Genomic DNA, 19,962 nt, shown 5'->3' with positions numbered 1-19,962 from the left:
GAAACAAGAAAAGACATCAGATTACTTTAAATTGGCAAACTTGTTTGAGGTCAGGGTCTCAAACCTTACAAAGCTCATTTGGTTAGTACAGTAGCCAGACAACTTTCATCTTCAGTAGAGGTCAGCAATGGTTCCTATGCATCTCTCTGGATGGGTTTATACAACATACAGCCCAGAACAGTAACGACTCATTGATAGAAAACACACTCAACACTATTTACAGAATCCGATCACCAATAATAAAATTGCATTTTTTATAGTGTTTAAGGAATCCATCTGCAGCATTTTATAATTTGGAGCAAATGAGTGGCACATCTTCCCCACACACAATGTGGTCTTCTGTCATTATTGGGGAACATACTGGTATGATGGTAGGTTCTAGAGTACTTTCAGTTTCCAAAGACAGCTCATTATAAAGTTCTGGGTCGTTGCTTTGGTGATCACTTTGCACTTTAAAAAAGTTAACATTTGATCCAGAAGGGCTGCCAAATCTGAAACAATTTTCTGAGAACAGAAACTGTTCTGGTAATAAAGGAGATGAGCAGAATGGTGTTTCCAGTTGTCTGGAGCACGCAAGGGAAGGAGCAGGGTCTGTGAGGTGAGGCATTTGTAAGTAGTCGGGGTTTGCATATTCTGAATTCTCTCCAAGTTGAAAGCTATATTTACATGGCAAGAAGTCCTCTTCTGTGGTAGTAATGACAGATGTTAATGGAGATAAATTGGCTTCTTCTGCATTCATATCCATGAGTTCTAAAAACAGACATCAACATTAAAATTTAGTTATAACACAAATGCATCATTGTCACATTTTAATTAGAGAGAATCTTTCAATGAAGTCTCACTCTGGGCTGCTTAAAATTTCATTGCTCATGCAGTGGGGTCTCCTCAGCACTGCATCGGTTAAATGCTTATTAGGTATGAGGGAAAGGAATAAGTACAATTATTTAACTTATAGCTCATTCCAACAGGCTTCTTCCTTTCAATTTAACTGGTCCCCCAAAGGACTAGACCATTATTCTTGATCTTTAAGGATAGTTTACAGACGGGTATGGTGCCAGCTGATTGGAAAAAAGCCAACGTGGTACCAATATTTAAAAAGGGGCCAAGATGTATCCCGGGTAACTATAGGCCAGTCAGCCTAACATCAGTAGTCTGCAAAATTTTGGAGGGGATGTTAAGGGACCACATACAAGACTTTAGTAATGAAAATGGTATTATTAGTAGTAATCAGCATGGATTCATGAAAAATCGTTCTTGCCAAACCAATCTATTAACCTTCTACGATGAAGTGAGCTGCCACCTAGATAAAGGTAAGCCGGTGGATGTGGTGTATCTGGACTTTGCAAAGGCCTTTGACACCGTTCCCCACAAACGCTTACTGTACAAACTAAGGAAGGTAGGTATGGACCATAGGGTGAGTACCTGGATAGAGAACTGGCTCCAGGGGAGAGTCCAGAGGGTGGTGATTAATGGGGAGTACACAGATTGGGCGGGTGTGGAAAGTGGGGTCCCCCAGGGTTCTGTCCTGGGACCAATCCTGTTTAATTTATTCATAAATGATCTAGAGGAGGGGATATCTAGTACAATCTCAGTATTTGCGGATGATACTAAACTAAGCATGCCAATATCTTCTATGCAGGATGTGGAAACCTTACAAGCGGACCTGAACAAAATAACGGGGTGGGCAACTACATGGCAGATGAGGTTTAATGTTGAAAAATGTAAAGTAATGCACTTGGGGGCCAGAAACCAAGCTACTCACTAGGGGGGGAACCTCTGGGTGAGTCTAGGATGGAAAGGGACCTGGGGGTACTGGTAGACAACAGGCTTGGCAGTGGCATGCAATGCCAAGCCGCTGCAAGCAAAGCCAACAGAATACTGGGATGTATAAAAAAGGGGATTCACTCCAGAAATAAAGAGATTATTCTCCCACTCTACAAGACTCTGGTTTGGCCACATTTGGAGTATGCTGTCCAGTTCTGGGCACCGGTCCTCAGGAAGGATGTGCTGGAATTGGAAAGAGTCCAGAGAAGGGCAACAAAAATAATTAGGGGAATGGAGGACACTAGCTATGAGGAAAGACTACAAGCACTGAACTTATTCTCTCTGGAGAAGAGACGATTGAGGGGGGATATGATATCAATGTACAAATACTGTACTGGCGACCCTAGCATAAGGAACAAACTATTCAGAGAGAGGAGATACAATAAGACACGTGGCCATTCACTAAAACTAGAGGAAAGGCGGTTTAACCTTAAAATGCGTAAGGGGTTCTTCACTGTAAGAGCGGTAAGGATGTGGAATTCTCTTCCACAAGCAGTCGTATCAGCTGGGAGCATTGATAGTTTCAAAAAACTATTAGATGGGCACCTTGGAGACCACAACATACAGGGGTACACAATGTACGGTTAAAAGCAAACACACACACATCATAGGTTGAACTGGATGGACTGATGTCTTTTTTCAACCTCACTAACTATGTAACTATGTAAGGTCTTTCACTTCATTGCCCAGCTGGTCTCTGCTCTCTGATATCATCATGTGCAATGTAGGAGAAGCAATGCTGTAGGAGACAGGAGGATGGCAAGGGCCTGCCCACAATAAGGAGTAGGGATGATCAAACTTTTGAAAAGTTTGGTTCAGCCAGAACACCCGAATTTCAGGAAAGTTCGGTTTGGATTCCAGAACCCCATTGAAATCAATGGGACCCGAACTTCTGGAATCAAAAAACACAAAGTTTGAAGCCCTAAAACCCAATAAATGCCCCTAAAAAGTGCCTAGGGTTCTGGGTCATGCCCCAGGGACTATTAATCACACAAAAAAAGTTCTTAAAAATTGTAGTTTTTGATAGAGAGACAATTAAAAAAATTATTGAAAAAAAATGAGATTTCTTTGGATTTAGTGTCTGGGGGGTCTAAAAAGTGTACCTGTGAAGTTTCAGCTCTGTAGCATGTCCAGAACCAGAAAAAAAAAAACAGATTATTTTTCTTAGAATTTCAGTAGCGCAGGGATGGTGTTTCCCTCCTTTCACACCTGGGTGTTTTTGTTCCAGTCGTTTTTTGGGCGTTTGGAGGTAGGCATGACATCTGAACTTCTGTATAGGGGTATATATATATATATATATATATATATATATATATATATATACATACACACACACACACACAGTATATATATATATATATATATATATATATATATACACATATATATATATACATACACACATACATATACATATATTGTACATAAAAAGTACAGTAAAAATGCAGGAAAGGGCACTGGGGGGCATACCAATGTGAATTTTTGTTTTATTTTGCAATGTATCAGTGTGTTTTACTTATATATATATGTGTGTGTGTGTGTGTGTGTGTGTGTGTGTGTGTGTGTGTGTGTGTGTGTATATATATATATACATATACACACACATATATATGTATACCTCTAACCCAAAATCTGCATAGTGGGGTCACCCTGACATGGCAGAGTTCGGTCACCCTGGTATGGCAGGCAGAGTCAGCTAAACTACACTACGGTCACCCTAACATGGAAGAGTTCGGTCACCCTGGTATGGCAGCCTCAGGCAGAGTCAGCTAAACTATACTACGGTCACCCTGACATGAAGAGTTCGGTCACCCTGGTATGGCAACCTCAGGCAGAGTCAGCTAAACTACACTATGGTCATGAAACAAACAAAGATAAAATTCCCAGTTCAATTTGCCAACCAGTCTGCTTACCAACCAAATTGGCCTGTCTAACAGTTTGCGTCAATACAGGGGTTTAGTTAGCACACATTTGCAAACGCATGTGAAAGCTGCAGGGCCACGTCAAGGCTCCCTGTTACCTGCAGTCCTAACTCTAATGAATTTTAAAGAGTCTCCACAGTGGGAGCACATGCAAGCTAATGGATAGATAGGGGGCAGGTGAGCCTGGAGGTGGCCCATCCCTCCTGAAAGGTAATTGGGGGCATAATGGAAGCCCAGCTGATAGTATTACAGCAAAGGCACCCAGTATGTCCACTCACCAGTACACATATACAACAAAGAAAATGGCCTCTGCCCCCACCTATAACCGGCCTTCATTGCAAAGAACACATGGAAGGTCACCCTGGTATGGCAACCTCAGGCAGAGTCAGCTAAACTACACTATGGTCACCCTGACATGGCAGAGTCAGGTCACCTAAACTACACTACGGTCACCCTGACACTTAAAGGTATCCCTACAGAAACTAGATTATTGAATCTAACTATAGTGGTATATAGTACCCTAACTAAACTGCATATCCCTTTCCTCACACTAAAAGAACAGCTCCATACAGTAGGAGTAACACAAATGCTTCCACTCTCTTCCACAGCCCCTGTATTACAGTGCTAGAGGTTTGGCGGGGCTATGTTATATACTGGGGGGCGTATTCACTCCTGATTGGCCTCTGGACTCCGTAGTCACTCCAATCACATTTTACTGATGTTTCTGGGCCAATCATGGGCTTTTAAAGCCCAGTTCCTGTCGTATTGCATTTTGGGCGGTTCTGGTGGCCGAATTCCAAACTTTTACCGCAAAAAGTTCGGAATTCAGCCGAATTACGAACAGTCAATGTTCGGGTCGAACCGATGGTCGACCCGAACCATTAGATCATTCCTAATAAGGAGCATTGGACCATGCAGTAGAATGTTAACTGATGGGAGTGGAGAAAAGGGCATACTGTAGGTTTTTGTACTTCACCCCCCCTAGAAAAAAGGCATGTAACCCATGCAATGTAGGGAGAACCCTACAACATGCGTAAATTTGCCAACAGTTGTGCTTTAAAGCGGAATTGCAGGTATGGCACTTTTTACAAAGATACATTGGTCTAGCCATACCTGTAGGCTCCCCAAAAGCATGTGGGTTAGCAAGGCATATGGGGGTGCCATTAAGAATTGATTAATGATACCACTGCATGCCTGAAAATAGGCTGTGCATTTTTATGAGTTGTTGGAACATGTGCAATTTTACATGCATTCCTGCAATGCCGAAATGTGGAGCAGCAGAATGAGAAGTGAAAAAAAAAAACAGAAGCATCGGATGCAAACTTTGAAAATAAGTTACAGCTAGACAGGGCAGTGGGGGCTGTCAGAATTTGGGCTAGATGATGCACTTGTGCCTTCTGCCCAAACCTAAATGTGTGAAGTCTCATGCAATGTGGTTAATAACCAGTTTGCACAGGGCCATACAGTGATGGGTGGGATCACTACTCCAATTTCAAAGTCGGTAAAGTTTGGGGTCCTCATAAGCCCATTCACCCCGTGATCAAATCACCTAGAATTCTATGAACAGAAGGTGAAAAAAATCTTTTAGTACTCCCTGTGGACTTGCTTGGGAATCAGTGGGTTATTGCACTGACATCTTTAGAGGAGAAAGGACCAATACTCAGTGTTGTCACAAAACATATAATTGAGGTAGGTTTCTTTTTTTCAAGTAAAAGGTTTTATTTCTCTAACTAGCATTATCTAACAAACCACTTTCTTTTATTCTAAGCAGTACTGTAATACTTTTTCTACAGATTTAAAAATCCTTTTTATGAAGTACGTATATAGACTATAAAAGTGCAGTAACTTAGCATTATTTAAATTTAAAATGAAATAAGCAGAACACACAAAAAGGGAGAGCAAGTTCCAAGACACATGGAAAATACCAAAAGGAATATCCTAAATCTGTAGCTTGTTAAAGAGAAAGTGTGCTACTGTCATTTTGCCGATGCCTGAAGGACTGAAAGAAAAAAATATTTGATTTGATCGGATATAGTGAAATCCTATTGATCGATCAAATGTATATGTGCATGATCTGCATGAGACAATTGACTTTAATATAGATTAAATAATTGGATTTTTGTAAGATCTTACCGTAAAATCCTTTTCTCTTAGCTCATTGACAGAGGTAGTCCTCTTTGATTCACATCAATTGGGTTATGTTGCCTCCGCAGGAGTAGGACTAGGCAGAAAGAAAAAACATTCTGGCTCCACCCTAGGGGCAGTCCCAGAGGGTATATCCTCCCTCTCTCTGCTACAGGGAATCAGTTCTGTTATAAAGCAGTAACAGAGAATTTAACCCAACCCAACTCAATGATAGAGGGGCGGGTACTACGTCTGTCAATGAGCTAAGAGAAAAGGATTTTACCGTAAGATCTTACAAAAATCCAATTTTCTCTGTCGCTCATTGACAGACGTAGTCCTCTTCGATTCACATCAATTGGGACATCCAGAAGCAGTGCCACAAATGAGGGGTGGGATTGACAGAAATCAAAATCCAATCTAGAAGGCCCAACCGGTGCCAACTAGAAGTTTTAAAGGCTCATTATAAACAAAGAATGAGACTCAAATAAAAATTCCAATGGAAAAAAACCCTCGAGGTAGACCACTGGTCTCCTCAAATTGCGGCCTGCAAAACCTTGCGGCCAAACGAGGCATCAGACGATGCCATTACATCAACTTTATAATGTTTTGTAAAGGTATGCACCGACGACCAGGTAGCCGCCTTGCACACCTGGACCACTGACGCCTGATGGCGAAAGGCCCATGACGCACTCAGTGCCCGAGTGGAATGCGCCTTAACAGGGAACGGGGGCTCCCGACCCTTAATAGAATAAGCCTGTACCACCGTCTGTCTGATCCATTTGGAAATAGTCGCGGCAGATGCAGGCAACCCCTTTTTGGGTCCATCCGGGACCACAAAAAGTGAATCCGTCTTGCGAAACGAGTCTGTCGTTTTCAAGTATACCCTGATCGCCCGGACCACATCCAAGGAGTGTAAAGCAAACTCCCGAGGATGACTGGGCTTAGGACACAGGGAAGGTAATACAATTTCTTCATTCAGATGAAATTCTGAAACCACTTTTGGTAGGAAGGATGGATTCGGACGAAGAACCACCTTATCTCTATGAACCACCAGATATGGGGAACGACAAGATAATGCAGCCAGTTCTGACACCCTGCGTGCAGAAGTGATAGCCACCAAGAAGGCCACCTTCTGGGACAACGTAGGTAAAGGAATCTCCCTAATATCTTCAAAGGGAGGTTTCTGAAGAACCGACAATACTAAATTAAGATCCCAGGGTGGTAACGGCGCGCGCACTGGCGGAGCCAGATGTCGCACCCCCTGGATGAAATTCCGCACCAAGGAATGAGTAGCCAAAGGTTTCTGAAAGAAGATGGCTAATGCTGAGACCTGACCCTTGATAGTGCTCAAGGCCAGTTTCTGCTCAACCCCTTATTGCAGAAAAGCTAATATTCGACTAACCGAATAAGAACGTGGGTGGAACCCCAGAGGTTCACACCATGCAATGTAGGACTTCCATGTGCGATGATAAATCTTTCTGGCAGTCGCTTTCCTTGCTTTAACTAGAGTAGGAATAACTGAAGCTGACAATCCCTTGTCCTTCAGCACCTGGGTCTCAATAGCCAGGGCGTTAAAGCCAGCGATTGTAAAGCAGGATGGAAGATCGGTCCCTGAGACAGTAGGTCCTCCCTGAGAGGAAGTCGCCACGGGACGTCCGCCACCAGTCTGACCAAGTCGGCGTACCAAGCTCGGCGAGGCCAGTCCAGAGCTACCAGGATTACTGGAATTCCTTCCCCCTCTATCCTGCGAAGAAGTCTTGGCAGTAACCCGAGAGGAGGGAAGGCATACATTAGCTGGTATTGCCCCCACGGGGCGACCAGTGCGTCTGCGGTCTCTGCTAGAGGATCACGGGAGCAAGCCACAAATCTCTGTACTTTTCTGTTGAATCGTGATGCCAACAGATCCACATCCGGGGTGCCCCAACGTAGGCACAACTGGTGGAAAACTTCTGGATGGAGGGACCATTCCCCCTGATCCAGAGTCTGACGGCTGAGATAATCTGCCTGCCAATTTTCCACCCCCGGAATGAACACCGCAGAGATAGCTGGAACAAACCGTTCCGCCCAGCGAAGAATGCAAGCCACTTCCTTGGCCGCCCGGACACTCTTGGTGCCCCCTTGGTGATTGACATAAGCCACAGCCGTGGCGTTGTCCGACTGGATCCAAACCGGGCTGCCCTGGAGCTGCTCGGTCCAGTGAATCAGACAAAGTCTGATCGCTCTCAGTTCCAATACATTTATCGGTAACCTGGATTCTTCCAGGGACCAAAGTCCCTGGACGGATAACTGACCGAGAATTCCTCCCCATCCGGATAGACTGGCGTCCGTGGTCACTATCGTCCAATATATTGGCAGAAATGACTTTCCCTGGCTGAGCACGGAGACCGAAGCCACCAGACCAGAGACTCTCTGGTCTGTTTGCTCAATTGGATCCGATTGTCCAGGGATTCCGGATTCCGATTCCATTTGAGAAGAATCTCTTCCTGAAGAATTCGGGTATGGGACTGGGCAAATGGGACTGCTTCGAAGGAAGCCACCATCAACCCCAGAACCCTCATGCAAGTCCGAAGAGAAGACCAGCTGTTGGATAGTAACAACTGGACTGCTGATTGAATCTTCCGGAGTTTCCCTACCGGAAGGAAAACTCTTGTCCTGAATGTGTCTAGAATTAGACCCAGATATTCGAGCCTCCGGGTGGGAACCAGAAATTACTTTTGCTGGTTCACCAGCCACCCGAATTCCTGTAAAGAAATCATAGTAATCTCTAGGTTTTGTAGCAGGGTCTGTGGAGACTCTGCATGAAGCAGGAGATCGTCTAGGTAACCTAGAATCGATATGCCTCTTTGGCGCAGTAGTGCCAACATTGGGGCCAACACCTTCGTGAAGACCCGAGGAGCCGTGGCGAGACCGAAAGGTAACGCCGCAAACTGATAGTGGTTCTCTTCTACGGAAAAACGTAGAAACCGCTGATGTCCTGCGTAAATGGGAATGTGAAGATAGGCGTCCTTGATGTCTATGGACGCTAGGACATCCCCTGAATGCAGGGAGGCCGCTACTGTGCGAATGGATTCCATTTTGAATTTTCTTATGTTGACAAAGGAATTGAGTGCCCTTAAGTCCAGAATTGGGCGCACTTTGCCCTCTTTCCTGGGTATTGTAGATAGGTTTGAATAAAACCCCTGAAAGCGTTCTGTCCAAGGAACGTGGACTACCACTCCTTGTTGTAGTAAATCCGTGACTGCTCTCCGCAGATCTTCTAAACGATCTGGGGATAGTCGGATATTGGAAGGGAAGAATCGCGCCGGTGGGAGAGATCGAAACTCGATCTTGTACCCTGACCTTATGACTTCGCAAACCCACTTGTCCGGGATTCTGGAGAGCCATGGATCCGGGAACCGGCGAAGACGTCCCCCCACCCCAGTTATGGGTGGGGGCGCACCTTCAGGCTTTAGTAGACTTATCTTCAGGTCTGGAAGGGGCGGGCTTTTGCTTGCCCGACCAACGTCCCCTGAAGCCTGAACAGTACCCGAGACACCAATCCCAGATGAGGTACCTGCAACTGCAGAAATAGGCTCAGATACTGAATCCGAAGTTTCAGATAAAATGGGGGTAGGCGGGGGTCGCTTTCTTGTGCCCTGTCCCTGACAAGCCACTTCCACCCGGGACACAAAGGTCTCCATAATAGCTGACAATGATTCAATCGTAAGCGGGGTGCTGGAGGATCCTGCAGACACCTCGAGGGGATCAGGTGGAGATACATGAGTGGCAGGGTCCATGTTAACCCAGGACACTTTGCCAGAAAAAAACTTTTTTTTTTTTTTTTTTATCATCTGTATCCCCCTAGCGCAATAGCGCCCCTCAGTGTACCTGCTTCTTGACCCCCACAGAGAGAGAGAGAGGGACCCCCAAGGCTCACCACCCGATGCAGAGAAGTTTCCTAACAACTGCAGTCAGCGTTTGTCTCTTACAGACTGGGAAGAACTGTGCTCGTTTTCCCGGGTAGAAGGAAGTGGCTCCGCCCCCTGTATACGCCTTCTGGGGTTCCCAGCTCTCCTCGAGGTTAGCTGGGCTCTTCAAACATGGCCGCCCCCATACGGGAGACAATAGACTCCAAAAAAATGGCGGCCGGCGTGACCTGCGGACGCTCGAGTACCTGGTCTACAGCAAAATGGCGGCGGATTGCCGGAATAGCGTTTTCCCAGCACATCCACCTGCATACCACGCTAATAGCGGTTTATCGACCTGCAGGAGGTCCACTACAATCAAGGTAGGATTATACCTCCTATGTCTGCTGTAATACTGCAGTCTGCTGGGTAGAGTGTTAGCTCCCAAACCAAGTCCGCTTGCCCACCGAACACATTCTGTATTACACGGGGGACTTTTAGTGTCAGAAAGACTCTGACCATGTATGGAGGGGCCCGTATTCCAAAATGCCTCATAACGAGGAAAGGGAAACATTTACTCACCATACCGAACCGACAGGCACCCTCTCTTCACAATACCCTCTCCACCGGGGTGGGGGGTTGTTGACCACTCCGGACGCCTTGACTCTCTGGTTCCTGGCGTCCAAGCGAGACCTTTTAACTCGCAAGGTCAGTCCCTCCAATGGGACTCTGTCGCGGCCGACCCAGCGCGGAGCTCTGGTCTGCACGCACTCGTAGGCTGAACCGGGGTGACCACTGGATCTCAACATCCAGCCCATCGCCCAGCCCCTCATACTTACTTGAATGTGTCGCGGCCGACCAAGCGCAATGCAATGGTCTGCGCGCGCTCGTAGGCCGGCTGGGGTGACCACTGGATCTCAACATCCAGCCCGTCGCCCAGATCCGGCGTAATTTGCTTGAAGATCTCACAGGAAAAAAACTGGAGAAACTACCTAAAAAAATATTTTTTCTAAAAAAAAATCTTGCCAGGACCAGAGATCCCAGCAAGGAACTTAGGTCCTTACTCCTGACTAGACAGAAAAAAACTGATTCCCTGTAGCAGAGAGAGGGAGGATATACCCTCTGGGACTGCCCCTAGGGTGGAGCCAGAACGTTTTTTCTTTCTGCCTAGTCCTACTCCTGCGGAGGCAACATAACCCAATTGATGTGAATCAAAGAGGACTACGTCTGTCAATGAGCGACAGAGAAAATAATTTTCAATAGATAATTTCTTGTAGACTCAATTTATATCCAATCAATACCATTTCAGTTGCATTGCTCAATAGCTTAATTGATGAATTGCTTGTTTGCAAATTGATATTAGAATGGGCACCCTTACTCCTAGTACCAAGAGATATATAGCATCAGACACAACAAGTTAATTTGAATTTGGTATATAGTATATATATATATATATATATATATATATATATATTTGGTATATATATATATAAACATTTAATAGGCCAGCACATTTATTATTAAGAGTTTTAAGACTGAATATAAAGATTTTTGCTCAAGCCATTTTGTGACAAGTTCTCCTGCCTATTGCCTTATTTATGAATGTGTGTTTAGAAAGAATTGTTCTGAAAATCTGGGTAGCAATTATCATTTCTGCTCATCTATAAGGCCAGATATTCACTCTAGTTTAGCCACATATAAGAACGACTGGTATATTCTAATGGTTTTAGGTTTAGGATGTGTAATCCCTGTTCTAATAGATAAAGTGTATTTTTCCCAATAGTCATAATACATGATCTGACATCATAAGTAGAATAGCTTCTTTTCTATTTTATTTTTTATATTATATATGATGCAGTATATATTGGTAAACAAGTGGAACTGTAAGCGGATGAATTACACAGCAGGTACCCAGCTGCTATTATCTTCATACCATCTCAAAGACACTTTTGAAAACAAGAAAACAAATCACTCAGCAAAGCAGCAAAACAAATTGGTTCACCCCTGGGTGAGAGGTTGTGTGATGATTAGTGGGAAACTAGTAACCTAACTCCTCTGACTGAAGCATGGCATTCAGTTTGATCTGTTTGTACATGCAAGAACACCACAAGTAATAAAAAGGGGATCAGCAAAATGACTGGTTTCAGATAGGAGCTAAAAAAAAAATGTCTTTTTGTTTTATATAGAAGTTAAAGTGGTTTTAGAGCCTAAATATTTTCTACCTTAAGGCATTATGGTAAAACATATTGTATTCGCCGCCCCCCCCCCCACCACCTTACACTTACCTGAGCCCTCATTCCATCCAGCACTGTGCAGATTTGCAGCCCTTCTCTACCCTCATTTCCTGTTCTCCTTGGCTTTGCTAAGGCATCTTTGTAGGTATTGAGAGCAGGGCTGAGCTCCATTGTCTGTGTCAAAAGATGCAGACAAGGAGGCTTAGGAATGAGCCCACGAGTGCCCCCATAAGAGTGGGGGCATTCGGCAGGGGAGTAGCAAGAAGCACTGGCGGGGGACCTGAGAAGAGGAGCGTTGGGGCTAATCTGTGCAATATAATATAAACCAGTTTGGTTTTTTTAATTTGCATTATGATCACTTTAAATAGCTAAGAAATAAGAACACTGGCTCTCCCCTCCACCCAAGTAAATCGGTATTAGTGGAACTGGCCAAAAAATAAATAATGACCACCCCTACCTTCCTTACTCATTTAGTCTGGGGAGCTCTAATATGGTGTATTATGTGTCTTAATCCACAGTCCCACAAGCATCTTCCTTGCCAGTTCCAGTAGTGATGATTGATCCCACCCAAGGTTTTTTTCTTCATTTGCGTGGCCTTCACTCTCACTTAAGTCATCAGGTACAAGCCAAGACCAGCTCTGCCAATATTTGTTTTTTTGTCCAGCTGGAGCTGTGCTGAAAATATGGCTAAATTGGTCACATTGGACCGTTAAAATCACACACACTTAGATAAACGTAACTTCATTTTTTAATAATTTACAATAATCTCAAATACGGATTTGGAATCCAATTACGATGACATTGAAGTCATGTTTTTTGTCTCTTCATAAAACAAATACTAATATAACAAGTGCATTAGCATATTTTTTCTATAAATTTCCACTGTTGAGCTTACTTTTTAATAACTGTCCCCATCTGTGCCGAAACACTTCTGTTCTATTTGTGGCCCCTGTACCCCCAGAATCCCATAAGTGTCTCCTCTACCTGTGCACTCCCTCTTTAAACTACAATGATAAGGTGCAGCTATTCAGGGGCCTGACTTTTGCTCTATGTGTTCCTCTCACTCTGCCGGTGTACATGGCACTCTGAGTAGCTGCATTACTTCTTTGGGACTCTATAGGTCCTAGCAGCACAGGGTGCAAAAATAGAATAGGAGTTTGCCAGCATGGCTGGGGGACAGTAGAAAACTAAGCTTAGAGGAGGAGGTTTATGGCAAAAAGAGCTAATGCATGTAAGTGATATTGGTATGTTTTTTTCTCATGGAAAAATGACTTTAAATTCCCTTAAAAGTTTGTTTCCACTTTTGAGAAAACCCCACTGTATGTTGTGTTCTTAATCACACAGAAAAAAAAATACATTAAATATATCCACTTTTGGACCGGAAGGATTTGCCCCCTTAATGACCAGGCCCTATTTTGAGATTCGGCACTGTGTTACTTTAACTGACAATTGCGCTGTCGTGCGACACTGAACTCAAACAAAATTTACGTCTTTTTTTTCCCATAAATAAAGCTTTCTTTTGGTGGCATTTGATCACCTAAGCTATTTTTATTTTTTCGCTATAAACAAAAAAAAAGCGACAATTTTGAAAAGAAAAATAATACTTTTCACATTCTGCTATATGACATTCTCAAAAAAAAATGTAAAAATCAAAATTTAACATTTTAGACAATTTGTGGTAAAGAAAAATTGGGCAAAAGTTATTGTGTCTACTAACTACGGGAAAGATTTATGTCATTTTTAATGTTTTTTTTTTTTTTACTAGTAATGGCGGCGATCTGCGATTTGTTGCAGGACTGCGACATTGGGGCGGACAGATCAGACCCCTGACATTTTTGACACTTTTGGGGGTACCAGTGACATTACTACAGTAATCAGTGCTAAAAATATGCACTGTTACTGTAATAATGACACTGGCAGGGAAGGGGTATAGGTGATCAAGGGGTTATATGTGACCCTAGGGGAGTGATTCTAACTGTATGGGGGTTGGACTTGTGAAATGATCACAGAGACAGGCGATCCTATATAGCAGGATCACATGAGCTCTGTGATCATCATGTGTTTACAACAGCCGACCGTCCTCTCTCAGCGGGCCGAGATCAGGGCTGTCAGGTGGCAATCTGAGCCACCTGACACCTGCATCGGCTTCCCCGCTGGCGATGGGGGGGGAGCATGCATGCCCCCTAGAGGCCTTCAGGAGAGCAACGTAGACCTACGTCGCTTTGCCTGTCTGTGCCAACCTGCCGCAGTAAAAAGGCGGATGGTGGTCCGGAACTTGATATATATATCCACATATATACATACACACATACATACACACACACAGACGGTATATCTTACTTTTTACATTTTCCTGAGTAGGTGTTATAGCTGTCTGCAGGCATTGCTTGGCTAGCTCAACAAATTCAGTACTGGGCACTTTCACCCCTTCCTGCCCAGGCCAATTTTCAGCTTTCAGCACTGTTGCACTTTGAATGAGAATTGCGCGGTCATGCAACGCTGTACTCAAATTAACCGCTTGCCGACCGCCGCAAGTACATATACTGCGGCGGTCAGCCCCTCACAGGCAGAGTGACGTATCGGTACGTCACTAGCCTGTGAGGCTCTGGGGAGCAAACGTTCGCCGCCGGCGGCGCGCTCCCGCGCGGTCACGGACCCCCCCCCCGCGCGTGTGACCGGTGGACCCGATGTCCGCCGCTCACTTGGCGATCGTCGGGGGAGAGGGAGAAAGGCAGGCGGCTAGTGTAAACAAGCCGCCTGTCATTCTCCCCTGTGTAGAAACAGTGATCATACGGTTCTACTATGTAGGACCGTTGATCATTGTTCCTACAGCTCAAGCCACAGCCAATCACAGTTAGAATCACGCCCCTAGGGACACACAGCCCCTCCCTTTCAAATAACGTTAACCCCTTCACTGCCAGTGTCATTTTACAGTAACAGTGCATATGTATAGCACTGATTACTGTAGAAATGTCACTGGTAGCCCCAAAAATGTCAGTCAAGGGTCCGATCTGTCCGCCCCAATGTCGCAGCACCGCAAGAAAAAAAAAAAAAAAATCGCAGATCTCCGCCATTACACGTTAAAAAAAAAAAACAACAAAAATGACAAAAATCTTTCCCTTTGTTAGTAAACGCGATAACTTTTGCGCAAACCAATCAAAATACGCTTTTTGTGATTATTTTTACCAAACAAAATCAAAATACGCTTTTTGTGATTTTTCTTACCAAAAATATATATAGTTTGGTAAAAAAAAAAATCACAAAAAGCGTATTTTGATTGGTTTGCGCAAAAGTTATCGCGTTTACTAACAAAGGGAAAGATTTTTATCATTTTTGTTGTTTTTTTTTAACGTGTAATGGCGGCGATCTGCGATTTTTTTTTTATGTAGCATAAAACAAATTGGCCGAAAATGTTAAAACATTTTGATTTTTACTTTTTTTTGGGGGGAATTTCATAAAAAAAATTTGAAAAATATTGTTATTTTTGCAAAATTGACGCTATTTTTTTGTTTATAGCGCATGATCAAAAAATCGCACAGGTGATCAAATACCACCAAAAGAAAGCTCTGTTTGTGGGAAAAAAAGGACGTCAAATTCGTTTAGGTACAGCGTCGCACTACCGCGCAATTGTCTGTTAAAATCACGCAGTGCCGAATCGCAAAATACCCCCTGGTCTTTTAGCAGCCAAATCCTCCGGGGCTTAAGTGGTTAAAGTTTTATCATTTTTTTTGAGACCGATCGAGATTTATTTTGGCTGTAATTAATCATCACTGGGTTTTTTATTTTTTTGCTGAAAAAATAAAAAAAAAATACCTAAAATTAAAATAAAGAGTTTCTTAGTTTCGGTTACAAAATTTTGTAAATAAGTAATTTTTCTCCATCTCTGATATGCGCTGATGGGCACTGATGAGGCAGCACTAATATGCAGCACTGATGGTCACCAATAGGCGGCACCACAAAGCAGCACTGATAGGCAGCACTGATGGGCACTGATAGGCTGCATGGATAGGCACTGGTTGGCTGCACTGATGGGAAGCACTGATGAGCTGGTACTGAAAGGCAGCAATAATTGGCATCACTGCTGGGCACTGACTGGCATCACTGCTGGGCACTGTTGGGGCTGCACTGATAATCAGTGCCCTGATTTTCTGCGCAGAACTTCCCTGTGAGGAAGTGCCGATGATTGGCTCTCCTCTAACATGCGGTCAGTGTGAGGACAGGAATGTCCATAACCGGCATTTCCTTGTTTACATGTGATCAGCTGTGATTGGACACAGCTGATCACATGGGTAAAGATCATCATCTCTTTACCGATATTGGGGATATGCTGTATCCCAGGGCGCCCCGCGGGTGCACAAGTGCGGCGCAAGTGGGACAACATCATATGACATATGGTGGATTCTGCCCCCTTCTGTAATTTTGCAGAATGTGCTGTACCACAATGGAAGGGTTCCAAGTCAGTATTTATTTTCATGTAAGGCCATTCCAGCTTTGTACCATCACGTGGAAGGCAATGTTGTGGCATCCTTGGGCAAGGCAGTCAGCTGGAGTCTACATTACTGCTGAAACATGGTCCAGCAAGCATGGTCAGGGACGCTATATTTAGTTCACAGCACACTGGTAACTTTGCTTGCAATATTGAAGGATGCAGGGCAGGACTCTGTGCTGCGGCTTGTTGTCCCGCCACGTCTTCATACAGCTAGTGGTGAAGATGCAGGATTTGTCAGCTCTACCCCCTCCTCCTCCTCCATGCCCCCCTCTGCTGAATTTTCCCATGACCCACAAGTACCAAGGGGCTATTCAATGAGTCAGGCAAAAAGGTTGCATGCAATGTTTCAGTTAGTGTGTCTAGGGGACAGGAACCACACCAGAGCAGAGATTCTTGCAGCTCTGATGTAGGCACAGAGGTGGTTCACGCCACTCCAGCTGGAGCCAGGAATGGTGGTGTGCGATAATAGCACAAACCTCCTGTCTGCCCTTAGACAGAGAAATTTGACAAATGTGCCATACCTGTCACAGGTCCTCAATTTGGTGGTGCAGCATTTCCTAAATAGGTACCCAGGGTTGGAAGCTCTGCTAAAGCAGGCAAGAAGAGACTGTAGCTAATTCAAGTTGTCATATGCAGCCAGTGCACGGTTGGCTAAAATTCATCAGGAATTGCTCCTGCCCGTAAACCGCCTGATTTGTGACATGCCCACCAGGTGGAACTCGACTTGGACAATGTTGCAGCGGCAGCACATACTGCAGAGGGCCATCAACGAGTACTTGTGTGAGTATAACACAACGAAAGGCTTAGACTGGCTCAGCTTTTTCCCCCACACCAATGGCTGCTGATAAAAAATGCATGCACTATACTGTCACCATTTGAGGAGGCCACAAGGATGGAGAGCTGTGACAATGCATGCATCAGTGACACAATCGCTGTTGTGTTCTGCTGAAGCAGACTTTGCGTGGCATTATACACAGGACACTCGAGGGAAAGTAGCAGGAGGGAGAGGAGGACTTCTTTTCCCCTCAATGCCCGCATGCAAACACCATTCTTCCTATGCCACAGAACACACAAGAGGAGAAGGAGTAGGAGGAGGATTCTGGCAGTTTTGGAGGCATTGAAGCAGTGGAAGACATACATCAACCCTCAACAAATGGTTATCCATCCATAGAACCCTTGGGAGTAGTACGTGGCTAGGAGGAGGCTGTCCAGATACTGTAATCCTCAATGAGGTTTCCCTCATGCTTTAAAGCCTGCGAAAGGACCCAAGAATGTGTGGTATCAAGGAGAAGGCTCACTATTGGTTGGCAACCCTTATGAACCACCGTTACAAGGGGAAAGTCTCAGAACTCATCCCGTCCCCACAGAGGGTGCAGAAGATGAAATCTCTTGAGAACACTTTAAAGAGGAGTTTACCTAATGCTTTTCTTGACTCTGGTAGGTTACAATGTCATGGAAAACATAGTTTTGAGGCTTCTGTTGGTCAAGAGAGGAGGGGTGGAGAAGGGGGGTGATGTATTTTACAATTTTTTTAGTCCTCGCCGCCCAGGGCTCCCAACTTCCATATTACATAAGCAGTGTCTGCATCATATGGTTTCGAGTGCAATTTTCACGGCTATCACTGGTGGCTGACCCACTTTTGTTTCGTTGGTCTGTGTCTATTCAACTCTTTACCAGGCAATACTTTCATTTATGTACATTGTTTATAATAATGTTTTTGCTTCTTGATATATACATGTGGGCTGATCTTGTTGGGCTGGCTGATTGTCTTCTATGTCCAGGAGCTGTGATGGGCACCGGAAGCATGCCCCTTAACCCCCCCCCCCACCCCTCCGGCATGTGGGATCGGGCGGTGGTTTCCTGTTACACATCGGTGCTACGCCCCACACTGTAAATGTGACATCATTTACATGGTGCCGCAGCGCCTTTCCATCCGCAGTGTGTTTTAGGCACCCCTCTGGGCGTTGGTTGCCTATAGGTGTCCACCACCCAGTGGGAGATACCTCTCCTTTTAGCATGCCAGTGTGTTGCTGGGAATGCATTATGGGCCGGCTTTTGGTATATATGTAGCACCCTTGTTTGGAGCAGATGGTCCTAACCTTTTCTTTGGGGACTTTATAGATTACATTTGGACTCTTTACCACAACTAGTGGGACTTCAAGGCATACTGTTCTTGTTTTGTTTTCCCCTTATGTTGGTCCTCTTTTGCCCCCCGTTTTTGGACTCTTGTAACATTTGGGCCAAACTCCTAACAGGTTTTGTCCTATCATCCTTTTATAACTGTTGCACTACTTTACTTCCCCTTTTCTCGGTCTTGTGTTACTTTGGCACATCCTCTAGCTACACTCCCTTCTCTACTTTGTGATTCAACCAGTATTCTTAGACACTACGTTATAATGCAAGAAGCACCATATTAAAAGTACACATTATCTATATATACTTTATAGGAAAGTTTTGACGCTGTTGCACGTACCACTGTCAATCACAACTTGAACTTCCATCATCTCCTGAGAATGTTAAGTGTGTGCCTTGGTTGCCCACAGTTTGCCCTCCCACAGCTCCCGGGAGGGATGTATTTTTGGCCAAGACCAACTTTCAAAGCCATGTTTTTAAAATCTGAGCTGAATGGTAAGTTGTTTAGGGATGGTTTTTTCCTCCCCCTTCCTCTCCCCTCTTCTATTTATCAGACCATATTGGTATTTTTATATACATATATTTCTTGCAGATATGCATCATATGCCTGCTCCTGAGAAAGTGGAACACAGTCCACGAAGCCTGTTTGATGCAGTTATCATTTACAATTTTTTGCAATATTGGTTTTACTATAACCTGTATTTAGGGAATGCAACTTAGCTCACATTTACAGTTTTCAAATCTGTAACGGGTTATGTTTCTTATGTGTACCCTTACGAAACAATAAATGTGTCGTGTATTTATTCTACCAGCTGTGTCACACACCTCATTTAAAGTCCCAACCTTCCTTTTTTTTTTTTTACCAGGGATGAAGGTGCATGGTTCCTATGATCATGTACATCATTTAAAGTCCCACAACCCCTTCTTTGTATTCTGCATTATATGGTGGATTATCTAGGGGTGAAAACAGATATGGAGAGCTTTCCAGTTGACGATCCACAGAGTACTGGGTCATGAGAATAGACCACTGGTCAGAACTTGTCCAGTATACAGTACAATTGAGCTGCTGGGCTGCCCTGCATCCAGCGTGCTTACCGAATGGGCATTCGGTGCTGCTGGAGATTTTGTTACTGATAATAGAACGCATCTGTCCACAGACTCTGTGGACTGTCTGATATTTATCAGAATGAATCAGTCCTGGATTACCAGCAATTATGAAGCTCCTGATGCCGATGTCACTGATTAAGTGTTTTTGGGATGTGGAATCTTTGCAAGACTTCTAGGCTGCCTATAGTTGTGGGTGTGGATTTCATCTGGAAGAATGTTTTTGGTGTAGGTTTCATGGGCACAAT

General features: G+C 44.3%; 1 protein-coding gene across 1 annotated transcript in view; it reads right to left on the bottom strand.

Annotated features, from left to right (window-relative positions):
* Nucleotides 1–286: 286 nt before the first annotated feature.
* The window catches only part of LOC309549245 (uncharacterized protein), a gene marked incomplete at both ends in the record, with an annotated part of 362,081 nt that continues 342,405 nt past the window's right edge, over nt 287–19,962 (bottom strand). The window contains one exon of the mRNA XM_082249369.1: nt 287–750. Coding sequence (XP_082105495.1) covers nt 287–750 — 464 coding nt within the window. The remainder of the gene's footprint in view (nt 751–19,962) is intronic.

Source organism: Pelophylax lessonae (assembly GCF_965119305.1).
Source record: "Pelophylax lessonae genome assembly, chromosome: 3".
Taxonomy (NCBI): domain Eukaryota; kingdom Metazoa; phylum Chordata; class Amphibia; order Anura; family Ranidae; genus Pelophylax; species Pelophylax lessonae.
Note: the sequence above shows the minus strand (reverse complement) of the source record. Positions and strands in the feature narration are given on the sequence as shown.